This window comes from Mytilus californianus, unplaced genomic scaffold (assembly GCF_021869535.1).
Source record: "Mytilus californianus isolate M0D057914Y unplaced genomic scaffold, xbMytCali1.0.p SCAF_6, whole genome shotgun sequence".
Taxonomy (NCBI): domain Eukaryota; kingdom Metazoa; phylum Mollusca; class Bivalvia; order Mytilida; family Mytilidae; genus Mytilus; species Mytilus californianus.
This window is the reverse complement of record NW_026262712.1, coordinates 64,081,485-64,100,185: the sequence shown is the minus strand read 5'-3', so window position 1 is coordinate 64,100,185 and position 18,701 is coordinate 64,081,485. Positions and strand designations below refer to the sequence as shown.

General features: G+C 33.1%; 1 protein-coding gene across 3 annotated transcripts in view; it reads right to left on the bottom strand.

The window, feature by feature from the left end:
- The window catches only part of LOC127704710 (BLOC-2 complex member HPS5-like), a 47,315-nt gene that overhangs the window by 17,969 nt on the left and 10,645 nt on the right, over window positions 1-18,701 (bottom strand). For 2 of the 3 annotated variants that reach the window (XM_052208848.1, XM_052208849.1), the window contains exons 6-17: window positions 17,346-17,378; window positions 16,786-16,876; window positions 11,017-11,099; window positions 10,417-10,494; window positions 9,023-9,114; window positions 6,704-7,756; window positions 5,932-6,078; window positions 5,013-5,060; window positions 3,633-3,822; window positions 3,275-3,383; window positions 1,297-2,770; window positions 47-161 (exon numbers count right to left, since the gene is read on the bottom strand). In XM_052208848.1, the coding sequence (XP_052064808.1) occupies window positions 47-161; window positions 1,297-2,770; window positions 3,275-3,383; window positions 3,633-3,822; window positions 5,013-5,060; window positions 5,932-6,078; window positions 6,704-7,756; window positions 9,023-9,114; window positions 10,417-10,494; window positions 11,017-11,099; window positions 16,786-16,876; window positions 17,346-17,378 (3,513 nt within the window). The remainder of the gene's footprint in view (window positions 1-46; window positions 162-1,296; window positions 2,771-3,274; window positions 3,384-3,632; window positions 3,823-5,012; window positions 5,061-5,931; window positions 6,079-6,703; window positions 7,757-9,022; window positions 9,115-10,416; window positions 10,495-11,016; window positions 11,100-16,785; window positions 16,877-17,345; window positions 17,379-18,701) is intronic. The other variant, XM_052208850.1, reaches the window with a different exon arrangement.

Genomic DNA, 18,701 nt, shown 5'->3' with positions numbered 1-18,701 from the left:
TTCATAATTGAATTTGTACATTCACTTAATTTAAAATTGTTCCTACCTAGAGATGTATCCTAATGTTTTGCTTTGTTGAAATTCTCCCAACCTCAGTAAATCAGTCATTGTTGATAGTTCTTGTTCCATTCTATTATATGGTACATCTTCTTTGCAACATTCTATTAAACAGACATAAATGTATTTATTATATACTTAGTAGTAAATACAAGTAAGCTGTATGTGTGATACAATCAATGGCAATCATGCTGTATCAGTCACCTGTGATGATATCGATATCGGTCACAGTTGCAAAGCTTTATCAAACCCCTAACCTGTATGACGTCACGTCATCGATATCAGTAACGGTTGCAAAGGCTTTATCAAACCCCTTATCTGTATTACGTTATGTTACACGAAACACATCTACTTAAGGTATATAATATGGCTTTTTCAATGTCACACACCGTATCAAACCTCAACCAATATAATCCCCTGAGCAGAGCTCTTGGGATTATATTAGTGTCTTGGGTTGATTTGGGTGTGATATTGAAAAAGCCATATATTAAACATTTTACCAATAGAACATTCATAACAATATATAACCTCAACATCATGATTAATGTCTGTTTGAGTAAAGCTACACATATATTCCTATTAGTTCTTGTTGTTTTTCCTTGGAATATTGTTTTTAACTTGTCTAGTTGCCACCTGCTTACTGTTGGCATAAATAATTTTTTGATTCATCAAATTATTCAATTCTTCTAAAAGGTCACTCATAGTTCATTAATAAAAGTATCAGATTAAATAGTGATCTTATATTACAACAGATTCAATTTTTCTATATCCAACAGATTTATGCTTTTTTTTGCATTATACAGATGAAGTAAAACATCCAATGCAAACTTGTTATTTTTTATTTTATCACTTAGTTTCTTACAACATAGTTATGTATATATCATGTTGGTCATCTAATGCATAATAAATATAATTACAATGTATGTTTTTTTTTATCCCATTATGAAACTTTCAATAATACTGTGTAACCTAGCAGGTATATTTTTAATTTCCAAATCAATGCATTACACTGTTGTCCTGCAACCCAAATTTTTCTTCACATAATTTAACAAAAGTGTATTACATACATAGTAAGCTTGAAATTCATTTCATTCTCTGTAGGCTTTTCCACACTTCTGCATAAAAGATTTTCTCACCAAGAGAGTCAAGCACAAAGAATTCACTTCTTTTTCCAAGTTTTAATTCAGCAGTACACATAATTTAAGACAACTCATTAAGATATTTGTGATATTTACTTACCTCTTAAAGCATTGACTAGTCCACACCAAATTTGGTATGACTGTTCATCAAAGCAATGAGCTTTGTTCTTTATATTATCAATATCCAGTAAGAAGAAGTAACTTTGAACAAATGTCTGGAAATCTAAACATTCTTTCTTTAAATGTTTACCATGGAAACAAATTGTATGACACTGATGACAATGATAACATGGATGATGTTTTGTGTCTTTGAATGGTCTACTGCTACTGTTGTCATTGACTACAGCTTCATTTACTGCCATAGTCTTACCCTGAACACATTTTTCTGTTCCCTTTTCATTGACGAAAGATGATTCAATGCTTTTATCAGATTCCAAAGAATGAGAATCTGGAATACTGTCAGAAAGGCTTAAGATACTTTTATCAGAGCTGTTTGATACTGGACCAGAGAGACTGTCTAAGTCATCAAAGGAATCTTCTTCTTTTAATACTGCTTCTAACTTTTCCTGAGTATTGATAGTATCCTTATCTGTCAAACTACTACATTCTAATTTACTTTGATCATTCAAGTCAGTGGTATTTTTTTCATTAGTCCATTTAGGACATGTTTGTACTGAAGAAGAGTCATCTAAATTTTTGGAGCCCTCCGTCTCAACAATATCTCTTAGTGGTTCATTACTGATACATTTTATATGACCACTTTCTTCCTTTTCAAGATAACCAAAACCTGCTGCCGTTTCAGTCTTAGAGTTTTTGGAATCTTGCTTCATTTCACCACTGTCACTAAACCCAGAATCTCTCTGGTGGAGAATATAAATGCTAAATTTTTCTACATTGAGCACTTCATTGCACTTATCACAGATTTCAATATCATTCAAATCTTTCAAACTAGGGAAGGTAAAATTTGAAACATCACCATGGCAACCACAACCAAAACACATTTCTGTTAACTCTGCCACATTCTGTTGAAAATCTCTTTCCATTAAAAATGGGTCATTGACATAACAGATTTGACCAAAGTTTAAATTGTCTTCCTCAATCAAATAGTCTAAATGGTGGAAGGTTTTACTTTTGATTGAATGGCTTGATCCTGTAGAAATTGCTACAGCACTTTTAACCTTGAAATGACCTTCATTCAGTTTAGAATTACCAATTCCAGAATTATTGATATTTTCTTCTCCGCTTTGCTCTAAAATATTTGGTTGGTCAAATATTTGACTATTTTCATTTTTTTCTTTGCTACATGTGTGATATTTTCTTATTCTTTCAGCATAAAGGAATGTATGTAACTGATAAAGTGATTGGTTGAGGTGTTTTATCCAATCGGACAGAGTCTTTTGTAACTCTATAGGATTAAGTAGAACATTGACATCTTGCAACAGTTTTCTAGTTTCCTCAGTACTTTTCTGTAAATTAGAGAGATCAATCGGACCTTTGACAACTGGGGCTAACTCCACCAAATCCTTCTGTACTTTGTCAGCTGAGATTATGATTCCATCCATACTATCCAAAGACTATAAGAAACAGTAAAAGATTTGTTTATATGTTAAAAATGTTTTCTTTCACTAATTCAACTCTACACTTTTAAAATATGCACTTAAGGTTAATAACTTAAACAGAAACCCCTGAACAAATCTAGAGGTTAATACATGTAGTGTTTAGTTTTCTTGATCACAACATATATTTTATTCAAAAGTAATCCAGTACACCTGAGATCACACCTGGTTTTTGGTTGGGTTCATGTTGTTCAGTCTTTGGTTTTCTTTGTCGGGTTTTGTAAACTGTTGTTTGTCATCTTTTGATAGTTTTTTTATTTTTGCCATGGCATTCTCATTTTTTTTAGTTTGAATGTCCCTTTGGTATCTTTTTCCTCTCTTTAACAGCATTATTTCAACTTTTTTATGGTATGATAATAAAAGCAACAAATATGCCATAAGAATGAAAAACATAATAAATCAATTTGTCTGAAAATTTTTATACTTTCACACCGAAGATATCTCAAACATAAGAATATTTACCAAAGTATCTGGTGTACTCCTCCCTTCTCGACCTGGTGACCTTGGAAGCTTTTTTGATTTGATTGCCTGCAGAATCTTGTTCTTTTTTGTAGTTAGCATTGATTGAACACTATTGAAAATAAACATACATAAAGTTAAATTCTATTCTATTGATAAATTGGTAATGTTGACATCTAAATGTCTTTAAGCTGTTTGTGTTGATTGGTTGATGTCTCATTGTTACATATACACCACAACTAATTTTATTCATCTTTACATATATAAAAATAAGGAGATGTGGTTTATCCCTTTTTACAACTTCATAATATTTTTTTTCAAGCAATGTTTACTTTACCTGTCTAGTTTGTTAGTTAATTACTTTTTTCTGAGTCCACCAAACATTTCACTGTTAGAGCTCTCCCAAGATTGAGCCAGAGAACTTGATGGAGAAGAGTTATTACTTCCTTCTCCTAGGCTTTTATTATCAGTGTCAACATGACTGACCTCCACAGGCTGCGATAAACATTCTTCAGTAAGTGGTTCTTCTATGGACTGTCTGTGCTGTAGTTCTAGAAAAATAGTCAATGTAATGAATATTTAATTATAGAAAGATAGAAATTTTGGGAGACTTCTCCTCAAAAGAGGAAATTTTACCCATCAACCCCCCAAGAGACTGGTCTACAGAAGTAGATATAATAATGAGCTTTTGAACATTAAGGGAAAACATTATTTCATTTTGCAATGTGTACTTAAAATTAAACATTGCAGAGTATTGAGCAATGGAACACATTTAAGCAATAGTTTAGTTTGAATTAGAGTTATTTTCTTTTGTTCATATCTTCAATTTGAAGAGGGTGGTAAAGGGGGGTGCTTGCACGGAAAACATGTGAAATAAGACATAATTTCACGTTGAACGTGAAATAATTTCTGTCATGAATGTTGCACGAAAATAAAGACTTTGATGTGAACCTTTTGTGACTGAGTCACTGTCTTCTTGTATATATAAACTCTCTGTTTTACTTGTTATTCCCGATTTAGTATACACATTTATGATATAAATGGTTTACGGCTTTTAAAAAAGTATTTCTTGAAGATCCCTGCCAAGTGTTTAGCATTTGAAAATCACGATGCACGTAAAATTAAATAAGCAGAACACGTGTCTTGCACGAAGAACGTCAAATAAAAAAGTAAAAACACGTTGAACGTGAAATAAAAAACGGTGATCACGTTGCACGAAAATAACCCTTTACCACCCTCTTTGAAGTTGGACCTTTTTGTTTGGAACAGATAGATTCATACACCATGCACAACTAATGTAATTTTCAATGAAATAGTTTCCTTGACTAGTATGGTTATACACATACACATCATTTTGTAACTTGAAAATCTGAGTTATATATCATTAATAAATTGCTTGAAAGGGACATGAATAGGATCCGAAGAATGTTCAGCTCACTGCACTATGTTGCTTGTGCTCTCAAAGGTAGAGGCAAAACCTGAAAAATATGACTATCAAAATATTTGACAATTATTGGGAAGCTCGCACCAATATCTTGAATGATGATACCTTTCTGAAGTCATCTGTCTTATGAATCATAATCTGCTGTTATCTTAAAACATTAAGTCATCTGAAAAGGTCATAAAAATCATGTCATATTCTAAATAAATGCTTGTTGGGGACAAATTCATTAACTATTAAATACCATTATGATCAATTAATCTCTTTCTATCTTTATCATGTTAATGTAAATGATCTTACTTTTTTCTACACTCCTTGATATTGATCCCATACTTTTACTTCTTCTCACTGGAATAAAATGAAAAGTTTGCACAGCTAAAAAAAGGAAAGCAGGTTATATACATATTGCTCCTCAGGTTTAAGAACTAAAAGTCTAGATATAATAAATAGTATATTAACAAGCGTTGAAGCTGATATACAAAACATACATAAATTGAACATTTCTAAAATTAGTAATCATATGATGTCTAAAAACATATCATAAAGATATGTCAATGTATGTAAAGGTAACTTTTTCCGTTCATGATAGAATTTTGAATGAAAGTTAAATTAGGGCTATTCCATTAAAATGTATGTGGGAGGGTAGGAAGGGAAGTTTAATTATTGAATGTGGGTCATGGGTCTTTTTGCAGTGTGCGTCTATTACCATTATGCAAAATCATCTAAAAAATGGTTCTTGGTTGTAGGGATATTTTGAAAGTCCCTTCCTACCCTCCCACATACATTTTAATGGAATAGCCCTTAGTATAATGCATATAAAGTTTGACCCAGCTGATTATGGAACCAACAACCTCAAGCACTCAAGGCAAGCATGCTACCATTACACAACTAAGAAAGTGTGCACTTATAACATGTGTTAATTCTATGGCATGGGCATTTCAATGCAATTATACACTGATAATACCTGTATCATAAAAAGATATCAAGCAACTAACTTCCAGTATAAAAAATACTGATGTTCATGGGAATCGAGTCCAAAAATGTTAATGAATATTGATTTAAGTAGAATTGAAGCATAACACTATTGAAAAGAAACAGGGTGATTCTGAAAAGGGCAATGTGTCACTGAAGAGAGCATGCAATATTATTCATGCTAACCATATATAGATCATGTACATACATGCTTGGAAAAATAATTTGAAATAAATTTTGATCTTACTTCCTTTCTGTGGGATAGTCTTTCCCTCATCTTCTAGTGTATTGACAGATCCTTTTCTGGGTTTTTTCTTCCTCTGTTTAGAAGTTTGTCTAGATACTACAAGTGGAGTCACGTCATTCACATCTATGGCTAGGACTGGTTTTGAATCTGAAGAAATAGATATTGATTAAATTATGCATGATGCCATGTGACCACCTATTTATTTGTAGCTTCATTAATGAGTATTGCTTCAAAATTCATATGTAAAAAAAAGTATTTGTCATGAATTTCTTTGTCCAAGTACTTGAAAACAAAAATGCTAAATGGAAAACAATTATTGAAATACCGGTACCTTGAATTCTTAAATAGATTACCTAAAGGGATTTTTTAATTTGTCAAATGCTTTTGCACTGGCCTGTACGTTTGTCAAAGGTTTATATTTTCAACTTATGTAGGATTATGGATTGGTAATAATAAAAAAACTGAAATATTGACATAATTATTAGTATACCAAAATATATTGGGTATACGGGTATTTACTGACTTGAGGTGAAATGAGAGATTTTGAATGTTTCTTCTGTTTCAGGAGAGATTGCTCCGTTTTTATATAGTGCCAAATGTTATTGTACCTTTTGTATAAACTTGTTTAACTACATTGTCTTACTGTTAAAGACCGAACTTTGAACTTGTCATTCTGCAACTTTTTTGACACAATACTTTTTCTTTCAATTTCCTTCTCTTTTTCTATAATTCATTTTTTAGTAAATTCCATTTTACCAGGTATAATATTTACCTTCTCCTGCAAATATGTCTTCTACAGTTTCTTGGATGCAATTTTCAGTTATTCTACTTTCACTTTGCTGCTTTGTGTGGTCATTTACAAAAGATTTTCTTTCAGTTTCCTTTTCCTCATTCATGTATGTTTTATTTGTTCTTTGTAAACCAACAACAATACTATTATCAATGCCAGAGGCACCTTCAGTTCCATTGATCATTGGTTTAGTGTTTTCCTCTATAACTGTGGTCTGACCATTAAGTGCAGTATTTAATACTGTTTCATTTTCCAATTCATCAATTCCTATTTCACCAGAAATTATAATACTTTTTTTACTATCAAGCTCATCCTCACGTGTATATAAAATATCAAATTCTCTTTGTTGATTATAAGCACCATTCACAGTCAAATCTGGAAGCTGAGTGACATTACATGAAATTTCTGACAAATTATTACTTGTTGAATCCATTGTTTCTTTTCCAAAAGACAAATCTTCACTTTTGAAACTCAAATTTTCTTTTTCAATTTTAACTTCTTTAGTAGTGCTATCAATCAATCCAATAATTTCTGATTTTAAGTTTGTTAAGACTGGATTTTTACCGCCTGTAAAACTAGACTGAAAATCTTCAGGAATACTCCTAATCTCAGGAGATAATAATGAGGGCTGACTATTTATCCTATATATCCCAGTTTCTAGTTTTTGTATAGAAGCATTACTACTTGATCGACTTCTATCTGAAAAGGAATCTTCTAGTCCCGATGATTCACTATCATGCTGGACTGGATATGAGGACACCATGTTGTCTATTACACTTCCTATTGTTTCATTACTTGAATTTTTACAATGTTCTTTTAATTTTTCTAAGTCTTCGACAGAGACATACTTTTTCCATCTCATTTTTGCAATCCATGTGTAAAAATAACTATAAATTTCTTCGGCTAGAATCCAAGATTTTTTAGAAATAAGAATTGAAACACATTGAGGAATAGGAAAGATCTTGGTCTTTTGAATGTTTCCGTTGCAGTAAAATATAAAGAGGTAACTGTCACTGCTTACTATATTTTGAATATCTGAAAAACAAAAAAGGAATCATTTTAAAAGTTAAGGCCCAATGAAAGGCAGAATTAATATGAGGTAGGTGTTATATGAGGTAGGTGTTACCTGTGAAAGAGGATAAAGTCCTTATATTTCATGATACTTATTGGTAATAAAATATTCTAATTTGTGGGAACGGTATTTTTTACATCGTACCCTTGTCAACAGGGTATATAGAGGCAACTGCAAATGTTGTAAAAAAAAAAAGTAAACAATTCAGGATTCACTGGTACATGTATATTGATTTTTATATTGTTTTTTTTTTTCTCATTTATTTTCTTACTGTTACCTGAGATATAGAATAAAAGTTATGACTTATTGATAAGGATCTTTTGAGACTATGCCTCCTAAAAGAGTTACAGCCGATTGCAGTGAGTGTGTAGGCAAAGGTAATATCTTTGGTTAGCTTGCTTGCTAGCTGAACCTTGAAGTCATTATTAGGTAAGGTATACTACCCTCCTTTCGAAGTAGCCTAGTCCAACAGACAGATAGATTGGTTATCTGTCGGACTAGTCTACTCTTAAAGGAGGGTAGTTTACCTAACCTAATAATGACTTCAAGGTTCAGCTAGCAAGCAAGCTAACCAAAGATATTACCTTTGCCTACACACTCAATGCAATCGGCTGTAATAAAGTAAAGTGCTGAGCTATTTTAATGCTTAAGTTGAATGAAAGGTAAATAATTTCTTTGCTAGTGTACAGGGAAGTGTTGAATCTTCTTTTGCTACCAACACTCGCAATGCAACACTAAATGACTTTAAAGCTAGTGTTCATGCAGTAGTATGCTTAAAATATTTTTGAAACTGTACAGTTGTATGGTGAAAATTGTATCTTTTTTTGCATGTTCAAAGTTAACATGTAAATCATCATATTTTTATAACTGTTGTTTAATGTTCTTTTCACTAATTTCATATCATATGCTGTTACTACTTGCATTCAGTTTAGTCCTGAATATGGTGTTGATACATTAAGGAAGCCTCATTAGAAATTTGTCCGTGTTGAGTGTTGAGCTAAACAAATTTTTGCTAGTGTCTTCTTTTTAAATGCTAAATCATAATCAATGAGGTTGGTGGTTCTCACCCGTCACACTAGCTTCCTCCACCAAAAAAAACTGGCTGCAACAATATAGCCATGAGTGCTGAAAGTGGCGTTAAACTTTAATCAATCAATGTAAGAATGCATCTATCATACTTTAGCAACTGACAGATTTTTTACATTCAAGAGTAGAAAACATATATTTACCTGCTCCCATGTCTGTCCAGAATATAACCTTGATGTTGACAGGGTCAAGGACATATATATTAGTCTTACACCAAGTAAACAGAAAGTTTTCTCTGAAAGAAAAAACAAGACGAAAGTTTAAAAGCTTGAGAGGTCTATTTTTCATATCATTCCTGAAAATTAAATGTCTAATATGATCATAGTTTGTGAATAAAATTTTGCTGATAAGCATTGATGCAAAATAAGCATTTAATAATTTCAACAGATTGTTGAGCAAACTTCAAGTAATAACAAGAATGCACGCATTGTAGTTCTAAGTATACCTCCACTCATAATTCGAAGTATCCCAAAACAGGAAGTAGATGTCTGACAAACATGAAAAGTGCACAAACATTACAACTCATCACCATTCAGCAGCTGAACAAATATGAAGTCATTCTGAGCAGTGATTTCTGAGAAAAATGCGACACAAAAGTTTAAATTGAAAGTATCTAAGTATCAGCTAACAGGTAGTTGGTATCTGACAGATCTGAAAAGGGGCCATGATCTAGAACTCTCACTGATGAGCTAGCTGCCGACCAAATATGAAGTCATTCTGTTCAGTGGTTTCTGAGAAAAGTGTGCCTAAAATTTCAACTTGATTCAACATATTGAAAAATTTAAAGTATCAGCAAACTGGAAGTAGATATCTGACATCAAAAATCTTTACAACTCATCACGGTTGAGTTGCTGATCAATAATGAAGCCATTCTGTTTAACAGTTTCTGAGAAGAGTGTGACCAAAATATTTATTGGAAGAAGGGACAGACAGACGAATGGCCGAACAGACATGGAAATTGCAATATAGCACTTTTTAGAGTGGGAGTATAATAACTGTTCAATACAATCAAACAATCTCTTATCATGATACTATTTTTCGTTAAATCTATGTTTGTCCTAGAAATTTAAAAAAACTTTCTGGCAGAGAAGAAATTTTTAAAAAGCAATGTTATTTAGCATCTTATTTTCAGAGATTCATAGCATCAGAGTACACTAACTTTTTATAATAAAACCTTTTCCCCTTTTAGATGGGATCAATAATAATATTTTTTGCATTGGGTGTTTTTTTTTTTTAAATATAGAATACAAAAAGTATATGAGTCAGATATGAATAAGTTTAAAAGATGGCAAAGATATAGACAAAACTGTAAACTAGATACAAACAATGAAGGTCAAATAATGTCTATCTGTCTATTTTACTGATTGCCATTTATTGAAATTCATCAAAGGAGGTGTACATCAATGAAACAGTAAACCAACAATGAAAAAAAATATTGAGAGGTGAAGTTCGACTGCTATCTTATCAACATTGGTTTATATTTCTTTTCATTCTAATGATTGTACAAACTGAAAAAAAAAACAGATAATAAATTTACCTTGTTGTCTTCAGTTTCGGAAAGGCCACACTTTTAGGTTCGTTGTTTTCTTTCAATGGTGCCTTCCAGTAGTAGTCCCTAAAATGATATCAAAACAGAAAATCACAATGCTATCAAAGAATGGATTCACTTACATCCATTTTTGTACTCCATTTTTAAGACCAAGTATAGTAAATGCTGGTTTTCTTTAAAGGCATAGCATATTTACTACAAATATTTACCTTGATTTAATTGTCTGTGATCAAATAAGACTGGAAACACCTGAATTGAGGATCTAAATCTAGAAATGATCAGACACATTGTGTTATCTTTAATTCTAATCTTATATATTTCAGAAATGTCTCATAGCTGATGTGATGCAGATGACACTATAAAATGAGAGTACCAGTACCTGCTCATCACTAACTACCTCAAGGAGAATACTCAACACACCTAAAATACACCTTACACACAATTGATCATTTGAAAAGCTTGTACTGCTAAATACAACAAACCTAGAACATTAACACACTACTAACTAACCATATGAGCAACTAGTATCATAACCATGTGTTTATAATGTGGGTACAAAGCACATTTAAAAATCACATCAATACTTACACACTACTGACCATAGGTAGCGCTGGTATTGCTAACAGATGTTTAAACATGTGTGTACATAACACATTACATTCTATGTCAACCTAGAAATATAATAAATAATGTTTTACATGAATGTTTAAAATTTCGTAGTCAAACTTAAAAAAATCTTCACTTTAAAAAAATACTTTTAACAAAATAATGCTTTTATCATGAACTTCAGAATAAAGGGCATCTACTATCATGACAACAGGATAAAGGGCATCTCTTATCACGATAAATGAAATAGACATGCACTTTATAGACATGCATTTTATGTATGATATAAACACAAGAGTGCACACGCTGAAATATCTCGCCTTCTATACTGACCATTGATTTTATGTTGATAGTCCTACATATAAAGTTTTACTACAAGTATCGCATTAACATTTATGATCCAAGAAAATGAGGTCATGGTCAGATAAACCAAGCTAGAAATATATGTACACCTTTAATACAATCATTCCATACACAGAATATAGATGACCTATTGATTATAGTATAAAAGAAACAGACCAAACCATGGAAATTCTACATTGACCAATGATCCATGAAAATGAAGTCAAGGTCAGATGAACCCTGCCAGACAGACATGTACACCTTAAAATCATTCCATGCATCAAATATAGTTGACCTATCGCTTATAGTATCTAAGAAACAAAGTTAACCAGGAAAACTGAACATTGACCAATGAACCATGAAAATGAGGTGAAGGTCAGATGATACCTACCAGACAGACATATACACCTTACAATCATTCCATGGCATACACCAAATATAGTTGACCTATTGCTTAAAGTTTAAGAAAAACAGACCAAAACACAAAAACTTTACATAAGCAATGAACATTGAAAATGAGGTCAAAGCCAAATAAAACCTGCCAGACTGACTTGTACATTTTAAAATATTTTCATACACCAAATATAGTTGACCTTTTGCATACAGTATTAGAAAACCGGCGTATAAAAACAGACCAAAACACAAAAACTTAACATTGAGCAATGAACCTTGAAAATGAGGTCAAGGTCAAATAAAACCTGCCAGACTGACATGTACATTGTAAAATATTTCCATACACTAAATATAGTTGACCTACTGCATACAGTATTAGAAAAACAGACCAAAACACAATAAAATGCTCCGCAGGGCGCAGCTTGATACGACCGCAGAGGTCGAACCCTGAACAGTTGGGGCAAGTATGGACACAACATTCAAGCTTGATACAGCTTTGCATTTGGATTGTGATTAAATATTTGACACAGCATAGGTTTCTGACAAAGAATGAATGTGGTCTAAGAACTTAAAAATTTTAAATTGGACATTCACCTATTATGGTCCAATATCCAAAATCTAAATACATGGTTAGATTCAGCATATCAAAGAACCCCAAGAATTCAATTTTTGATGAAATCAAACAAAGTTTAATTTTGGACCCTTTTGACCTCAATGTGGACAAAGTTGATAACGGGGCCCAAAAATCAAAAATCTAAATACATGGTTAGATTCAGCATATCAAAGAACCCCATATATTCAATTTTTGTTGAAATCAAACAAAGTTTAATTTTGGACCCCGATTTGGACCAACTTGAAAACTGGGCCCATAATCAAAAATCTAAATACATGTTTAGATTCAGCATATCAAAGAACCCTAAGAATTCAATTTTTGTTAAAATCAAACTAAGTTTAATTTTGGACCCTTTGGGCCTTAATGTAGACCAATTTGAAAACCCAACCAAAAATTAAGAATCTAAATACACGGTTAGATTCGGCATATCAAAGAACCCCAATAATTCAATTTTTGATGAAATCAAACAAAGTTTAATTTTGGACCCTTTGGACCTCAATGTGGACCAATTTAAAAACAGGGCCCAAAATCCAAAAACTAAATACATGGTTAGATTCAGCATATTAAAGAACCCCAAGAATTCAAGAATAAAACCCCATTGAAATTGGTCAAGAAATAAGCAATTTATACAAAGTATCTTCTTTTGCACAATACTGTGCAATTAAATATTTCTTGCTATTGTGCAATACTGTACAATTGACAATTTCTTGCTATTGCGCAATATTGTGCTATTGGATATTTCTTGCTTTTGCGCAATACTGTGCAATTGAAGATTTCTTGCTATTGCGCAATACTGTGCAATTGAAGATTTCTTGCTATTGTGCAATACTGTGCAATTGAAAATTTCTTGCTATTGCACAATACTTATTATATAATAATTTACACTTACTGTTTGGTGTGTATCTCCTACCATATCATTATTATTTGCTTTTAAATATAAATCAGAAATAACCAACTTAAAATGGAAAATTTTAAAAGAAAAAAAAAATGAAAAAAAAAAAAAAAAAAAAACCCAAATTTTTTGAACCCCCTTATGATTCATCACCCCCAAACTCAATCCCAGCCTTCCCTTTGTGGTATGGTACCTTGCAGTACAATTTCAGAGAGATCCATACACTTACACACAAGTTATTGTCCTGAAACTAGAAAAATGCTTGTTTTTTTGCCCCTTTTTGGCCCCTTATTCCTAAAATATTGAGGCAATTACCCCCATCATCAATCCCAGCCTTCCCTTTGTGGTATGGTACCTTGCAGTACAATTTCAGAGAGATCCATACACTTGAACACAAGTTATTGTCTGGAAACTAGAAAAATGCTTATTTTTGGCCCCTTTTTGGCCCCCAATTCCTAAATGTTTCGGCAATTACCCCCAAACTCAATTCCAGCTTTCCCTTCATGATATGGAACCTTGTAGTACAATTTCAGAAAGATCCATACACTTACACACAAGTTATTGTCATGAAACTAGAAAAATGCTTGTTTTTTTGCCCCTTTTTTGGCCCCTAATTCCTAAAATTTTGTGGCAATTACCCCCACAATCAATCCCAGCATTCCTTTTGTGATATGGAACCTTGTGGTACAATGTCAGAGGGATCCATACACTAACACACAAGTTATGTCTGGAAGTTACAAAAATGCTTATTTTTGGCCCCTTTTTGGCCCCTTATTCCTTTACTGTTGGTACCATAACCCCCAAAATCAATCCCAACCTTCCTTTTGTGGTATTGAACCTTGTGGTAAAATTTCATAGAGATCCATTCACTTAAACTAAAGTTAGAGTGCGAAAACCAATGTGTCTTCGGACGACGCCGGACGACGACGACGACGCCAACGTCATACCAATATACGACCACAAAAATTTTTTTGCGGTCGTATAAAAACTAAACTATTACCACTGAACCATGAAAATGAGGTCAAGGTCAGATGACACCTGCCAGTTGGACATGTACACCTTACAATCATTACATACACCAAATATAGTAGACCTATTGCTAATAGTATCTGAGATATGGACTTGACCACGAAAACTTGACCTTGTTAACTGATCCATGAAATGAGGTCGAGGTCAAGTTAAAACTGTCTGACAGGCATGAGGACCTTGCAAGGTACGCACATACCAAATATATTTATCTTATTACTCATAATAAGAGAGAAATTAACATTACAAAAAATCTTAACTTTTTTTTCAAGTAGTCACTGAACCATGAAAATGAGGTCAAGGACAATGGACACATGACAGACAGAAACTTCATATCATAAGGCATCTATATACAAAGTATGAAGCATCCAGGTCTTCTACCTTCTGAAATATTAAGCTTTTTTAAGAAGTTAGTTAACGCCGCCGCTGCCGGATCACTATCCCTATGTCGAGCTTTCTGCGACAAAAGTCGCAGCTCGACAAAAATCAATAAAATAACAACTCTTTCCAAGGATATTGAGGTAAAGTTTAAGCCATTATTTGTTATTATTCTTATAGTTTTCATTCATTTTTTCAGTTTTATCAACAAAAAATTGTCCACTGTGAAAGTATCAACATCATCATTTAAATAATTATTTAAATAATTTTAAAAATTGTCCAAAATACATATCACATTCTCTACATGTATGGAAAATAAGTAAAAGTTTTATTTTTATATTCCTAGTCTATTTTTCAAAATACATGTACATAATTTTAAACAAGTAAAACTGCAGGTTACTGCTCACTGATGATACCCAGCCCAAATATTTCGGTAAACAGGAAGTTGTTGAGTGATGAATCTGAAAACGCATCACACAGTATATCTGACTAATATAAACCCTGAAACCAAATTTCAGAAATCCTTATGATGTACTTCCTGAGAAAGATGCGACGAAAAATATTCATGGGATGGATAAACAGACTGACAGATGGACGGATGGACGGACGGACAGAGGTAAAACAGTTTACCCCCACTTTTTTTTAACGGGGGTATAAACCCCCACTTTTTTAAAGCAGGGGGTATAATTATGAGCCAGAATCATTCATACTGATTATGGCAATTACAGTTATTTTAAAAAGACTAAAAAAATCTTTAAAAGGAGATAACCCAGTGAACATCAGACAGTGTGAATTATGGAAAAACAATTGTTTACTTTACTTTAGATATCCACAGCAAGACAAACATATATGTATTACATTTTCTCAAAAGTAAGAATTTTTTACTAAGCTAAAACAAACTGGTCCTATGGAATAGCTAATAACGATTGTCTGTTGTAGGACAAGTAACTTACCTCCCACATCCTAGATCCAGGTCTGGTACAGTATATTTTGTATAACCCTGTACTAGGCTGTTTGTAAAAACATGCTCCATAGGAACTTACCTCCCAGATTCTAGATCCAAGTCTGGCACACTATATTCTGTATAACCCTGTGTTAGGCTGTTGCATGATAAGTAACTTACCTCCCAGATTCTTGATCCAGGTCTGGCACAGTATATTCTGTATAACCCTGTGTTAGTCTGTTGTGTGATGAGTAACTTACCTCCCAGATTCTCGATCCAGGTCTGGCACAGTATATTCTGTATAACCCTGTGTTAGTCTGTTGTATGATGAGTAACTTATATATAATTCCCTCCCAGATTCTCGATCCAGGTCTGGCACAACATATTCTGTATAACCCTGTGTTAGTCTGTTGCATGATGAGTAACTTACCTCCCAGATTCTTGATCCTGGTCTGGCACAGTATATTTTGTATAACCCTGTGTTAGTCTGTTGTATGATGAGTAACTTACCTCCCAGATTCTCGATCCAGGACTGGCACAATATATTCTGTATAACCCTGTGCTAGGTTGTCTGTAAAAACATGCTCCATAGGAACTTACCTCTCAGATTCTAGATCCACGTCTGGCACAATATATTCTGTATTCCCCTGTACTAGGTTGTCTGTAAAAACATGCTCCATAGGAACTTACCTCCCAGATTCTAGATCCAGGTCTGGCACAATATAAGAACAAGCTCAATAGTAACTTACATCCCAGATTCTAGATCCAGGTCTGGCACACTATATTCTGTATAACCCTGTACTAGGTTGTTTGAAAAAAACATGCTGCATAGGAAGTTACCTCCCATATTCTAGATCCAGGTCTTGCACAATATACCCTGTTCTAGACTGTCTGTAAAAACAAGCTCAATAGTAAATTACCTCCCATATTCTAGATCCAGGTCTGGCACAATATACCCTGTTCTAGATAGACTGTCTGTAAAAACAAGCTCAATAGTAATTTACCTCCCAGATTCTAGATCCAGGTCTCGCACAATATACCCTGTTCTAGACTGTCTGTAAAAACAAGCTCAAAAGTAACTTACCGTCCATATTCTAGATTCAGGTCTCACACAATATATTCTGTACAAGGCTGTCTGTAAAAACAAGCTCCATAGAAACTTACCTCCCATATTCTAGATCCAGGTCTCGCACAATATATTCTGTATAACCCTGTACTAGGCTGTCTGTAAAAACAAGCTCCATACTCCCCTTCTCTGAAAACATTAATGCTACATATAATTTTACATCACACCTTTGAGCAAATGCAAAATTAACTTTGCAGAAAATGAGAAGGTATTACAACTTTTTGTCTTAAATTTGTTTAAAAGATATTCTCAGTTATTTGTTCATGCAAGTTATCTATTACAATTAAATTCAACTTAATGTATCTTTATAACTACATTTGTAACCTTTCATTTTTCTATAAAGGTTGGTTAATAAATTTGTTTTCATGGAATTATTTAGTACTATTTATTACAAAGGAATTACCATAGCATATGCAATACTGTGGATTCATTATTATTCATGGGATACCAATTTTCATGGATTTCGTTTGTATATGTGAACCACAAATTTCAATGTTCGACGAAGTACAAATTTTTTCTTAATCCAGGAAAATTAGTATCAATGAAAATAAATAAATCCACAATATGACAGGGAAAAACACCTTGGTACATATATTACCTTGATTTAGTTCCGATGTGAGTAAATTTTTGCCTGAAAAAAAGAAAACAAATATCTTAATATGCTCTAAAAGCTTATATGACAATTTCTATTTTGACTTGCCGCAGTAAAGGTCACTGGTAATGGCATTTAATAGGTTCTGAACTTGTAAATTTTCATTTGTTTGTTCATTAAACATAACAGACAATCCAATTACTATCTTTTCTTATGTAAATTTGAATTGCCATATGTCCATTCCTAACTTCCCCCTTGTTCAACCCTTTACAATATACTGCTATAAAGAGATTCCCATTCTATACCGACTCCTACTGAAAAATTATCCAAGGAAGAGTCACTATAGCAGGAATTATTAATCAATGTATCATTGATTCATAATAGCAGATGTATAAATTAATTGTGGAAGGAGAACAAAGAAGCAGGTCCAATTCAGGGGCAAATTGGCCCAAAAATCAAATTAAAGTTTCCACAATTTGAAGAATAAAATTTTGGATCAATGTTCTCATAAATAAATGTTTTTTTCATAGGTAACACTTGTGTAATGTAGCATACTTCAGCTGAGTTTCTCGCTGCATTGAAAACCCATTGGTGGCCTTCGGCTGTTGTCTGCTCTATGGTCGGGTTGTTGTCTCTTTGACACATTCCCCATTTCCATTCTCAATTTTATACCTAGATGTATAACACAGGTAGCACTTGTGTAATGTAGACATACCTAGATGTATAACACAGGTAGCACTTGTGTAATGTAGACATACCTAGATGCATACCTAGATGTATAACACAGGTAGCACTTGTGTAATGTAGACATACCTAGATGTATAACACAGGTAACACTTGTGTAATGTAGACATACCTAGATGTATAACACAGGTAACACTTGTGTAATGTAGACATACCTAGATGCATACCTAGATGTATAACACAGGTAGCACTTGTGTAATGTAGACATACCTAGATGTATAACACAGGTAGCACTTGTGTAATGTAGACATACCTAGATGCATAACACAGGTAACACTTGTGTAATGTAGACATACCTAGATGCATAACACAGGTAACACTTGTGTAATGTAGACATACCTAGATGCATAACACAGGTAACACTTGTGTAATGTAGACATACCTAGATGCATAACACAGGTAACACATGTGTAATGTAGACATACCTAGATGCATACCTAGATGTATAACACAGGTAGCACTTGTGTAATGTAGACATACCTAGATGTATAACACAGGTAACACTTGTGTAATGTAGACATACCTAGATGCATACCTAGATGTATAACACAGGTAACACTTGTGTAATGTAGACATACCTAGATGTATAACACAGGTAGCACTTGTGTAATGTAGACA